The sequence below is a fragment of the Tachypleus tridentatus genome, chromosome 10 (assembly GCF_004210375.1).
Source record: "Tachypleus tridentatus isolate NWPU-2018 chromosome 10, ASM421037v1, whole genome shotgun sequence".
Lineage (NCBI taxonomy): Eukaryota > Metazoa > Arthropoda > Merostomata > Xiphosura > Limulidae > Tachypleus > Tachypleus tridentatus.
This window is the reverse complement of record NC_134834.1, coordinates 75,144,620-75,158,888: the sequence shown is the minus strand read 5'-3', so window position 1 is coordinate 75,158,888 and position 14,269 is coordinate 75,144,620. Positions and strand designations below refer to the sequence as shown.

Here is a 14,269-nt window from a genome sequence, read left to right as displayed (position 1 = left end):
TTATCTCATATAATTTTTGTATTTTTACACAGAATTGCATGCATCTATGGTTAATAAATATTGCTCAGGGAAAACACATTAAGCAAGCGTTATATCTTTGCAAGCAAGGAATTGTCATGTAAGCATTCTATAATTAAAGGATATTGGTGTAAGTAATAAAATATTCCATCTAATCTCCCCATAAGAAGACATTTAATTGTAACATTTTAGCGCAGAGCAAATGAATTTTTCTCGGTAAAATACAAGAGATATTTATTTCGTGTGTTGTCAAAATTAAGTGGGTGTGCTTTTTTACAAATTATATCTTTAAAATTGGAGGTATTAATCGAGGTGATGCCTCAAATTGGAAAAGTTCATTACGTATCCGCGTGGCATCTGAATAGCTCGTTCTCACGAGAAAGGCTTTGCTGAATTCCTCGCACTTCCTGTTTTAATGACGTCAGGTGATTGGGTTAACTACAACAAAAGAAACTCTCGCCCCAAAGGTTTCTCTGCAGTTGAATGATGAGAAATCATGTAAATAACGTCAGTATTTATAACTTATATGCATTTCTATTAGTCCTGATTAACATTTCGACATTCGGTTGCTCTGCGAGACATTTGGTTTCAAGTTTCTTTTACAGGTTACAAGAAATAGTGTGTAAGAAAAATTAAAGGACACTAACATCCAAATTAAGCAACGTTTATAGGCGTTGCTTTTGTTGAAAAACGTAAAATAAAAAAAAATTATACATATTAAAAAATATATATTCGTCATGGTGTACCTTAGACCTGAAAAATATTCTCTTTGGCGTACCTGTTAGAAGTCAGCTAGTTTCCACCCACAGGTGTTATTTAAATACCTCGTACACACTGAACATTTTACGTATACACTATCGTGTATTTAACTTGTGTTAAATAACTTCGTATTTTTAAGTTTTTTAAACAAGTGCTTTATATAGGAATATTTAATTCCATAAATAAACAATTCAAAATAAGGAAAAAAGTGGTAATTTTAGAAAAAAACAAAAGTAAAGGACCGGAAACTGTAAAACTTTAAACATTTTGTTTCAGTTTCGTACCTGAAGTGTTTTTATTAATTTTCCTATTGTGATCAACATCTTGAACTTGCTAGATTAAAACATTGCTATTAACCAAATGGAGACAACTGTATAGCTGAAAAATAAATTATTTTTATCTATATAACAGTGTATTCTGCTATTACTTTAGTTTTAACGCATATTTATACTAAATTATTTAATAAAAACAGGAAATGTATTCGTTATAAATATCATACGCGTTTTTGCGTGTTCCTAAAACGTGTGTTGAGAGCAGGATACTTACGTTGATCAAAACTAAAAATTACATAATAAATAATATAGCTAAGTTAATATGATGTTCTTACTAATAGCACTGAAAACCATTAATTAAAACTTGTAATGATTATAATGCAATGATTCATAAGGTTGGTGTACCTCCTATTAGTTAAAAATATTTTCGACTATCCTTTGATCTTAAGCTAGCTTAGGATATTTAAGTTAGTCCTAAGTTTCACTACCAAATTAACAATGCAAAGCAAATATATATACAGGGTGTGCGGAAAGTCACTGTGCAGTTTTGTAATCAGCATTCTTTCAGTTTATTTCAAGCCAGCATCTGATAGCGGTGTTTAGAAACAAAATAAGAAGGATCCAGGCCTGTATTGATGCCAACGGGGGTCACTTTCAACATTGTTTATAATTGTCATTCATATTTACCTCCTGTATTCTATATTGAAACATGTCTCTTAATAAATATATACAAGTACACAGTGACTTTCCGAACACTCTGTATTTATTATATATTAAACACCGAAACCACTGCTTTTAATCAAACAGTGCAATATAACTTACCTACAATAATACAAAGCACAAAAATGTTTGCTTCATAGACTGGATATCATCCCATTTCATATTCATTGAAAAGCGTTACACCAGTGTAGCAGAATTATGTACAACAATAAACCTCTCAAGTACGTCCAGCGCAACCAATTAAAGACGAACATTGTAACTTCACAGTAACTACGTTTTAAGAAAACTTGCTAAGGCACGTATTACAAAAAAAAAGTGCAAACAAATGATTATGAAAGAAACATTGTAATTCATGTTAATCTTTAATGTCGTGTAATAAACAGTCAAAATATTGATATTTCAATTTAAATAATTTACTGTAATATATTACTAAACGTAGTCTGACACACATCTGACTTTAACTATTCACTTCATTGCACGTACACGGTCAGTTTTATTGAGCACATGGTAACTAAAAAATATCCAAAATGTATGAGCTGTTATGAGATATAAGAAATATTAAAGAAATACGTAATGCCAGTGGTAATAAATATGAATGCTACATTTATGAAAACAATGAAACTAACAACATAAGAGTATACACTCTTATAAGAACTATTAATATTACGTAGCTTGCATTAAACTGTAGTGAGAGGTTCAACTAACGGCGGCTCTGTAATAGTTCTTCGTAATTACCTTAAAAAGTTAGTTGAGAAGTTAACGTGTATACTGTATAGAGTTCAAAATTGTGATATTCTGGAAAGTTGTTAATCAGTATAGAAAAAAATTGTTGACTTTGTTGTAAAACCGAATGAATCTCGTGTTCAAAATGTTGAAAAATGAGTTAGTTCTGTCGACGAAACCGTGCAACGCTGAACAGTCTAAGAAGCCGCGAGTAGAAATCAATGTATACCATAACTTGTTTGTAATATTTGTATTTGAAAAAGGAACATTTTTAGCTTCAAAATCAAGTCTTATTTGTTTAAGCTATTTAATTTAATGTTAGTTTAACGTTGCTTGTGTTCGAATTACGTATTGATTGTATTAGGCCTTGTTTGTAATGAAACAACCTTTGTTTATTTTTTAGAGTGAGTTCTGGCGAATAGGTGTATTTCGTAGTAGCGAGAAAACTTTGATAATTTGGTAGAAACATCGCCTAAATATCTACTATTGTATAAAACTTTATATGATTTCTTATTTTCTACGAATGACATTCAGTTTGAAAAATATAAAATTGAAATATATGATCTGAGATTACTTCCTATAGGTGTCGCATGACAATTAGACATCTTTAGAAAAACAAATTAGAAAAATTTAGAAAAAAAAGAGGAAGTAGGACATTGACACCAAGTAATTTTAAAACTTCACCTAAAATTCATATAATGGAGTAAATTAAACTGGTAATGTAGTAGCCCCACATATATGGCGGTAATATATAATGGCGAAAATTTGAACTGGTAGTAATAGTAGGCTTATATTTATACAGTTCATATAATGCAGTAAAGAACAGGTTTTAACGCACGTGGTCAGTTTTCTAACAATTTGTGTTCATCGTGGCATGAAAACTAAACCATTTCCTTTTCAAAAACGTCATGTATGACGAGGTAAATGGGATTCCCTCTGTATTCAACGGTAGTCAATAGTTTACATGCTGCCACATAATGACATAAGGTGTAATATATTAGATCTAGAAATACGTATGTCTTTTATATGCTTTATAGTGATGTACATGAAATGTAGCTGTTGTAAGTATTGTTTTATTCTGTAATTACCTGAAGTAACCATCGTCTGGAAGGTAGCTGTGTAACTTTTTGATTGATTAAAGGTTATCTTAGGACAGGAAAAGCTGTTTACGTTATGTAAAAGTAGCGGTAAAAAACGCAAAACTGATTTTTATATATTTCCCCATATACCTAATAAACCTCCATACCAGTTTTGTTGATTGCACACACCCAGCTAGGTAGGTACGTGAACAGACAACAGACAGTACTATTATGGTATTTGTATAGATGGACAAAAGGTGTCTAAATGTCCTACTTCGTCGATTTGTTTTTTTTTTTTTTTTACGTGTCCAGTTGACCTGAATTTGTACTACATGTTTGCTGAACAGTATGCTGGTAGAATTGTACGGATGACTTTATCTGTGGCTCAGAATAATTTACTGAGTCGATAACGAAGGAAAAGATTGACCAAATCTCATTCATTTCAACAAGATTATCTGAAGTTTTCCACTTTGTAGTTGCTTTTGCTTCACAAGAACAGAAAATATATTACTTGTTTTATTTATGCATTATGTTATTTGCACTATGAATTGGTGCTGATTGTTTCCTAACATTAAATTTTTAAATATTCTTATTGTGGCTTGAAATTCCTTGAAAAAACGTTAGTTTGCTGGGAATTCGTAATAGGTTAATCGACACATTCATAAACATGAGTATCTTTGAATTGTTTGGAGTATTAAAATTAACATTCTGTACAGACCTAAAACGTTCCTTCGAAATGCAAGACAAAATACAATTCAAGTAAGGTACGAGTGTACTGTACACATGTGTAACATATAATCAGTGTATTTTGCTGCTTAATTCCTATTCTTTTATAATAAACTGAAAGCATTTAGTAACATTCGTGTACATAAATGTTTGTTTGTGTGTGCAGCTCTAGAAAAAAATGTTGTATTAACCATAGAAGGTAAATATTGTAATCTGTTTTCTCCTAGAAATATGTTCATCTATAGATTTTTGTAATGGAATATTGGGTAAATTCGCATATCTTAATCGTAGTTTGTAAGAAACGTTTTTCAAAAATTTACTTTTATGGGATTTTTTGGAAAAAAGTTTCCTAATTTCAGAAACAAACTAGTAATGAAGTACTGGAAAACATGAATGGTGTGTTTTGTTTCAAGACATTTTACAGAAATAAAACTTAACGGAAATTTATTTACACAACGTACGAATTTTACATCGTTCTATATAATAATTATTCAAAATGAGATATCCTTATGTAAATAGGTTATAAGAAAAGATCCTGTTGACTCTGGGTAAAGCGACCAACGTTTAAAAATCTATCTTAAACCTCCTATGAATATTAGTATGAAAACAAAACATTTACGACTACTTAAGATGTATTATGTCTGTCACGTGCTGAACACGAGGCGCCTACTAAGCTACAGCTAAAGGGCATATTGAACCAAGTGGTTCTTGTTTAAATCTAAGCAGAAAAACAATCTCGGGAAGATAAAATGAATGGACTCATAGTAGAAAGTAACAGGGGAGTTCCAAAATAGTTAGGGTGGAAGGAGATGAGGGGAGGAGGAGGTCTTTCTGGCACCGAACTTTGTTAGCTAGGTCATTGCTCTCTAAACAGCGTCGTGAACGTTGACTGCTGCTACTATTCAGGCTTTAAACTGTTCTGTTCTTCTACTTTCAGTGTCAGCTACTGACAACAGCCCTAGGGAAAGAGAGTTGGTTTGTACGGACAAGAGAAAACTTCCCCAAGTTTCCGAGTGCGAGCTGAAACGACCAAAGAAAGATGATGATAATGACAGTGGAAGAAGAGAAGTTGATCCGGGTACTGCCGTTTTGGTTCTGGACAAAAAGCTAAAAAATGTTGCAGCTGACCACGAATTAGGCCACGAACAAGATCAAGAAATGTTAATTGATGATGCATTTCTTCCTTCTCGCAGACGCGTGCCTCAGTTGTGGAATCCGCGCATGCGTTGGAAAGATGAACGACGTAAGGTCTTAAAGCTATCTCTGAACAAGCTGCGCCGTATCAAAGATCCGGAGATATTTTTGTGTCGCTCAGTCCTCATCAATAATACCGTGAAACATTTACAGAGAGAGATCCGTGAAGAAAAAACTTCCCGCCACCATGCGGTAGGAAGAACAAGTTATATCTCAGGCACTTGTTCGTCCTCCACCAACCCCGGCTCGTTTACGTCCCACTCATCGTCTAAGAGCTGGAGTTTCGATGCCGAACCCGCTGACGTAATTCCACGAAAAGCTTCATGTGATTCGGTTTCATTTTCTTCAGTAAGTGGTACCGAAGAAGGCATTTCCAACTACGATGAACTATTTAATCTAGAAGAAGTTTTGCAAATTGACGAACCTTGCAGACAATCCATGCCTCACACAGAATCGGCTTCTGGGCAGTTAACTGGCTGTCACTCGGTTGCCTTTACGTGCCTAGTTCCCAACAGCAATAACGAGTGTCCAAAGCATGTTTATTCATCAAGTTGTAGAGGGAAAAGCCAAGATGACCGCAGTTCCCGACGTCCAGCCTCGCCCAATCCATGCGCCACACAGTACCGTATCAATCACGATTTGTACCGTTCAGACGCACCATCTCAAGGCTCGTCAGTCCTAGACTCAGTTGTGTATCAAAGTTTGTTAGCTTCATTAGAAACATGAGGTGAAATGATAATTTGTAAACAGCTTTTGTGTATGACAGCTTAAAATAACCTGTCGTCTCGTGACGCTACAGGATCTCTCTATCGTTTTTTCTCTACACAATCTTTGTTATAGGTAGCACTTAGGTGGAGACATGTTAACATATTTTCACGAAAATTTATCATTTCTACACGTTTTATACGTGTTTAGTGAAGGTGGGTGAAGAGAGAGAGAGATCGTTAGCCCAGAAATATTGATCCTTTCCAGTGAGATCAGAACCGATGAATGAACTAACTGGAGAAACGTTATTTATGGGAAAGCGATTCCTCGCATCGTATGAGCCGTGAAATTTTGACTTTTTACAGTAAAACTGCTTTCACATCGGGTACAATTTTCGAACCAGCCTCGCCCTCGCCTGCTTTCCACGGAAGAAAATCGGAAATCAGTGGAATGTTTTCAGGAATTATCAAATTTAGTTAATGTTCCTTCCACATTACAAATTTTTTTCCAAAACAGAACATTTAACTAGTTCATAACTGTAGCATATTTATTTTAAAATTAGAATATATTAAAATGATTGTTTCTGTTATTAACAACTAGTATTGCTTTGTTTTGTGTATTGTATCTTATTAAATCATTTTTACTCATTTTATTTTAAATCGCCAAAAATTTGTTTTTTTCGCTTTCCTCCTGAACCATTTTCTAAACAAATTAATAAGCAACTCCTGTATTTCCTGATAATGTTGCTAGGTGAGTTCTCTTAATTATCATGTCTAGAACGTCAACAAAATGTTTTAACGCTACTTTTACAAGGCGTATGCTATGTGCAGGATGAGAAAACTTAATGTTCGTAGATATATCTCAGATACACCATTTTCATAATAATTTAAGTCAAACATAATAAAGTAAATATATTTCACGGCTCTGATTATTTTCATTCTTTATTTTAGCGTACTTTTGGAATTTTGCGTTAATAGTAATAGTTGGATAACGGCTTTATTCGTTGGCCTATTATTACTTTGACAGCAATTTACGTAACTTTCAGTTAAATGCATCTTCAAAAGGTTTAAATATTAGTTGTTAGTATTAGTTAATTTTCTACATTTAAATTATGCTTTCCTTTACCAAGTTATGATTCACCTTTTGCTAACTTTTGTTAAATTTGTGTTTGTGTTCATTTCCCAATGTAAATAATTAAAGCTAGATTTGGTTACAAGTCATTACGAGTTCTTTTCTTATTTAGCCCTATACATCCAGGTATCTAGTCATACCTAAGGTTTATAGCAACAATTATAGTATATATTCTGTTTCGGCAATTTTGTTTTCGACCATTATATTTTAAAAAAGTACACTTCATTCGCAACGACACAGCTAAATCCCCTTCAGCGCTAGAGCACGAGACAGAAAATAAATATACTTAGCTGTTAAATGTAAATAAGTAATATTGTAGTTAGCAAATTTATCTTTTGAGTTTTTCCAGTCATCCCAGACTTGCATGTAATAATCTTCGACTTGATTACTCGCTTAATCTGTACGCCTGAAAGAAGTTACGTGATCAACAATGGGTTTCTACACACGCAATGACACTCGGTTTCGTTAAATATAGACAAAATGGCCTGTAAAAACTTTGTTTTTGAAGTATAGCGTAAGCAACACAATGTGCTATCTGTGCTGTGCCCACTACGTGTATCGAAACTCGAAAAAGTACAAGTGTGTTTTGCTGTATATTAAGTAATACTGGTAAATGTTTTTGCAGTTCATTGCTGTCAGTTGATTTAGATCTTGATTTTTATTTGTTAGCTAGTTTTGCGTGAAGCGGATTCTTGTCCCGTTAGTTTGTGTTCAACGGAGCCGCTGCATTTTGTTTTTAGTTCTATTTTTGTCGTTGTTGCCATCTTGTGTGTTGTGTTCTGGTTATTCTCCTGTCCACTCTCGCAACACAAGTTATGTTGTTGGGAATCATTAATTACTGTGGTGTGCCGTCAGTAGTTTCTTGTAAATATAAATTGGAACTGTCAAAATGTCTACGAAGGCTTTAATGTTATATAGTTAGACACAAAAAATTTCAGTGTCGTAAGAATGTAGTTTTTCTTGAATCTAATTAATATTTGAAATTTGTGGTGTATTTGTTGAATTTTAGAGGAATTACGATGTGAATATTTAAAATTTAAATGATGGTTTGAATTAAACGAAACATTTGTTTTTATGATTGATAGTTTCAAACAAACTGAAACTAGAAGTTAATTTGTAATTAAGTTTTATGTGAAATTTAAACTTGATACCTACCTTTGTATATCGTTATGATCATTGGTTGTGTATATTAATGTGTAATTTTCAAACAATGATTTTTACAGTATTAGTATGTTTGAGTTAAGTAGCTGCACTTTTTGGTTAATTAAATAATGTCTCATGTTTTTGTGGGTAGGTAATTTATGGCAGTCTCTGAAAGGCATAAACAGTCTTTATTTAATATTCTATTCATAATAATGGTCTTTTATATTCATGTGCGTAGAAACATTCATTGGACTATTTTTTGTCACCGGTAATAGTTCAAGCTCGTTTGTGTTAATCGCTTTTACCTCCAGATTATTTAGTGAATGAATTACATAAATACTGCCAGTAGTTGCTTAAAACATTACTGATTGGAAAGCGTAGGAATAAGACGTCAACACTGAACGAAAAATCTAATTTCAGGTACGCTTAAAATAGACGAAACGGCGTTATTAAATTATGTAACCTACAGTTCATAAAAGTTTATTACAGAAAGTAACGTAAATAATTAAGTATCGATAGACTTGTCTGTTCTCAATCGAATCTTACTTAGTTTTGTAAATATTTGTTTAAAAAAAAGTGTTATGTGAAAAATCAATAATATTCAAGGTACTTATCTTCCAATAAAACTTCAGGGCAGCTCGGATAATTCCTAGGTTTTCTTGCCAATGGCTTGAAAAATATTTAAGTTGTTCAGTCAATTATTTTTACGGACATTATGTTCCAAGTTGTGCAATGCTCGTTTGTTTAGTACTATTAGGCAAGCTGCAATATTGTTACTAAGCCTAAACATGTTTCGTATCTTTTATTTTACGTGAAATAAAGGTATGGTGTGTTTCAGTTAAACTCACTGGATATGTCAGGGAACCATTGTCAGATATGACAGGTTTTTACCCACAATGTAATATAATATTTTGTCAGCTTTGATTTAGTTAATTTTTAATATATCAAGAAATTATGTTTTTCTACATAATTTAAAATAATGGCGTTTGCCACGATAATTCTGATGCTTTTGGAAATATTATTTTCTGGTATCTGTATTACAGGTTTGACAGTTACTGTGAAGTTAGGCCTAATAATTACTGTATTTTCATACATTAAAGTGTAACACTATATAGAGTTGTTTTATATTTGTTTATTTGAAACGACTCATCAAGTAAGTCGTAAACCATTCATCTTCTAACTGGGTGTACAATCATTTCCCAATTAGCACTTTTTTTTTTACGAAACACATTTACGCACTTAACAAAATATCCACCATCATATTATACGGACAGATACTGAGAACACTTGGAAAAGCACGAAAACAAAATGTTTCTTATATCTTTACGTTATGGTTTAGAAAAGTGTTAATCTCGTGGTTTTAGGATATACATAATTATACATTTACATTTTGAAGGGTTTGTGTAACTAATGGGGACTAGCTACACAATTTCTACACTTTTACACTTTTTTTTTTTTTAAACCTAGAAATAACGAAGGTTTTTACAGTTTTCCTATGACGTTTATTAGACCACATTATTGATGCTAGAAACCGGCCGTGATAATTTTTGGCAAATTTTCGAATATTAAGCTAACGAAGTATCAGCAATGTGTTATGCTATCACGATAAATAAGTGAATTAGGTACGTTACATTTTTAATACAGAAGGTTACACGTGTATTTGGTTAAAATAGTAATATTGTTTGTGTGTGTGTGGCAGTAATTTTTTAATAGTTGTTGCAAACCAAAGCAGTCGTATCATATGTATAAAGATATTCAATTTATAAAAAGTCAAATAATACAGTGGAAAGCCATTACATATTTCATTGTTTCTCTGGTTACCTCACAGTATTAATTGTTGAATAAGACATAAACCTAAACTAACATTCTAAAATAGAAAAAGATATAAAATCGCGTGTGTGTGTTTTATCGCAAAGCTACATCGGGTTATCTGTTGAGTCCACCGAGGGAAATCTAACCCATGATTTTGGCGTTTAAAATCTGTAAACTTATCGCTGTATCAGCGGGGGACTATAAAATCGCAACTACGTTATACCCGTGTTGAATTAAAGGAGGTAATCTGAGGAATTTCTAAAACAAGATGTGCTGCGCAGGTTCACCGAAAGTGTTGTTTCAAAAGTAAATAAAACCAAAGTTAAGGTTAACAAATATGTTTTTCTTCTCAAGTTCGTGTATCATGCTTTGTTGTAATGTACAGAGTGCATAATTCTTCTTGTGATTTATGGCATGCGCACATCTCGTTAGTATCACGACAGTACAAATTGCAACGTTAAACGTTCCTTTGGACGTCAGGCCCGCCATGGCTTGATGGTTAGGACGTTCTACTCGCAATTAGAGGGTCGCGAGTTCGAATCTCCTTCCCACCAAACATGACAGCTGTAGGTGCGTCACAATGTGACGGTCAATTCCACTATTCGTTGTTAAAAAGAGTGGTCCAAGAGTTAGTCCTGGGTGGTGATGACTAGTTGCCTTTCCTCTAGTTTTAATAGTGCTAATTAGACAGCTAACGCAAAGAACTCCACTATAGCTTTGCGCGAAATTAGAAAAAAACACCTTTTTACGTCATTTTAGTGTCAACTAACTGATTGACAGACAAACAACATACTATTATACAGTGGTACGACTGGTTAAAACAAGTGACCCCTCTTGGCGTCCTTCGGCGGTGCTTTTTCTGGAAAATTATATTTCGTTTATGGAACCTAAAAATTATCAATAATATTCAAAATGTATTTTAATATGTTTTTATATCAAATCTAAAGAACATAGTTAAGCACAAAGGTATACAATGGACAATCTGTACTGTGCCCATCACAGCATCGAAACCCGAGAAGCCTTTTAAAAGAATGCCCTTGTAATTATAAGATCATTTTTTAACTTACTAATGATGTATGAACATCTGTGTTGACTCATCACATGATTTCGATTTAATTCTTAAGCGTAAATATTCGGTTTCGTCAAGATTTATTTCACTACACACAAAATGATGCGTAAACAACTTTTCTTGAATTACGGGTAAACTTAGAATTATAGTAAAATAATTTCAGTAAAATGAGATGTACATTTACCACACCGAATACAGTAAATATTTACTGAAACAAATTGTTTACTTACGTGAAGAAAAAAAAATTATCCAGATATCTCTAGATTTTCGTTTAAGTATTGTAAATTGTATTTTGTTTGTCCACGTTTGCTTAAATACAAAGGTTACATTCGTTTTTTCGTATTGTTGGATGCTTTGGACAGATTTTAACAGCAAAGTAACGACCGGGTAATAATAAAATGGTTTTGTTTATTTTCTCTAATTACTACAAATCTGGTTATTGATTTGGGTTCTGGTTAAATTGGAAGTTGTATTTTTTCATGTTAGTAAATTACCAAAAAATTTAGATCCAAAACATGATAAAACGTCTTTGTTACTTCCCTTCATACTAGCAGTGGAAGTAATTACAGTTAAAAAACGTGGACCGTTATCCAAACTTGTTACATCCTAGATTGAACAAGAAATTGTTTGTTTCAGACTATCTGTTGTGGTAACCTCGGGAAGTTTAACTCCACATTTTATCGTTGTAAGATGGCAAATTTACCATTATCATACCAGGAAATAAAGAAATGTTTATTCAAGTTGTTTTAAAATTAGTCTCCAAAAGTGGTATTTTATAATATAAAAGTAATATTTAGTAACAGATTTTATGAATACAAGAATATGATAAAAAATGATTTGAAGTTGACACAGGCTCACAAGTCGAAATTAACGGCTATTTTTATGAGGAAGGTGGTCAAAGGAACTGGGAGGTCTCATTTAACCACACACCTGCGATATCCTTCGATGTACCTTTAACGTGCCTTTTATCTGCTTAAACGTGGTTTTGTAGGAAGCCATTGGTGACAGTACAGTGTATATATAGCCTGTACAGAGGTTTTCAAGTTGTGTGGTTTAAGACTTCACCAATTATCGCATGAGCTTTTACAATAGCAAATGCGGCGTCAAGTAATAGTGTGTTTTCTTAGCTATCAGGCTTAATAAGATCGGCATGGAAGGAAGTATTTCGAAAAGAAGCACCTTGATTATTATACTTTAAACGTTCTGTTAGCCCTTGTTATAAACGTATATACCAAACTAACACCCAGAGCCCAATCTTTAATTATTTATTTTAAAAGGAGATAATCATATTCTGCATAATAAAACAAGGCTATAAATAAACATACTTTATAATTGTCTTGAAACAATTTTTTAAAAATAATTTTGTATGATGTTAGATATCCTTTTGTGTTAGCAGTGGGTTAGCGGTAAGTTTACAGACATGAAGCGCTAAAATCCGGGTTTCGATTCTTCTCATCATCATGAATAGCATACAGAAAGTTCATCGTGAAGTTATCCAGTGCAATTTTGTAGTAATAACACCATGATTGTTATTAGACAGAAGTATTCATATTACGTTTAACTTAAAGATGCTTTCTGATCGAAACTGGATTATTTCTTCTTTCTGTTACGAAGGTATCGACACATCTGCCAAGAGTTTTACAGTTTCTTTGGAACTACAGAAGATTATAAAAAAACTAACATATTAATATGATATTGGTCATGTTTAAGTGTATTATTGATTCAATCCTGCGGACGGTGTTGTTGTTTGGAATTAAGCACAAAGCTACACATTGGGCTATCTGTGCTCTGCCCACCACGGGTATCGAAACCCGGTTTTCAGCGTTGTAAGTCCGCAGACATACCGCTGAGCCACTGGGGGGCACTCGGAAGATGTAAAATGCTAGCTATTTACTACAAATATTATTCTGACATAAAAAAAACGTATTCTCGATAATTTCATATTTGGTTCAATCTACTTCGTAAAGTGTCCAGAAAATCTTGCAATCACTAGCACGATTGAACAGTAGAGGAACCAAAGCTCAAGTACAAGTACAAAAAGGACTAACTAAGACACGAGGGCTACCTGTGCTATAACTACTCAACAACAAACTCACCGCCAAGCTTTGTGCTATTCCATTACCAACGCATAATGGGATTGATTATCACATTATAATGCCCCCACGGCTAAAGAGCAGACATATTTGGTGGAAGGAGGATTCGAACTCTCAATTCTCAAACTGCGAGTCGAGGTCCCCAACCACCAGGAATAACATTACTAACTGGATGGAAAATAAGATATACCAACATGTACCTTATACACGGCCCAGAGATCAAAGTGGATGGAGGGCCAAGCAACCGTTTGGATTTAACAGCTATTGTATAGCTTTTCGTGATGTTATAAAATAAAAGTGATGGTATTGTAGCCATGTGAAGTGTATTTTCGTAATACATTGTTAAATATGTCACATGCATTAGGAATAAATAGCCGACGTTAAAAATTGATTGACTTCATATTTTACAATATGTAAATTAATTGGCTTAGTTCTCCCACCCTAGCTTATGATATTTCACATTCTTGTAGATTGTTAAGCGCAGAGCCACACAATGAGTTATCTGTGCTATGTTCACCACAAGGGAAACGAGCCCCGGATTTTATCATTGTGAGAAAACATATACAATAACTGACTTCATGTATGATATTTCAACGTAAACAATTCAGACTGATTAGTTTAACATTAATGCCACGCAGTCGTTGTTCATAAAAATTTATGATCTCTCTATATATAGTGCCTAGACCATTACTGTGTCTTTTCCTTTCCTAGCCAGCCCGATAATTATGTGATATTGGGCAAAAGGGTTCGTAGCTACTGGATATCGCAAATATAACGTATTTGAAATATTATATTATGTTTTCATCTGTTTTTTCTCATAGATTC

At 33.3% G+C, this 14,269-nt stretch overlaps 1 protein-coding gene across 3 annotated transcripts in view; it reads left to right on the top strand.

The window, feature by feature from the left end:
- Nucleotides 1-9,582, top strand: part of LOC143229602 (uncharacterized) — a 34,137-nt gene extending 24,555 nt beyond the window's left edge. For all 3 annotated transcript variants that reach the window (XM_076462161.1, XM_076462163.1, XM_076462162.1), the window contains one exon: nt 5,235-9,582. In XM_076462161.1, the coding sequence (XP_076318276.1) occupies nt 5,235-6,217 (983 nt within the window). In that variant the 3' untranslated portion in view covers nt 6,218-9,582. The remainder of the gene's footprint in view (nt 1-5,234) is intronic.
- Nucleotides 9,583-14,269: the final 4,687 nt, after the last annotated feature.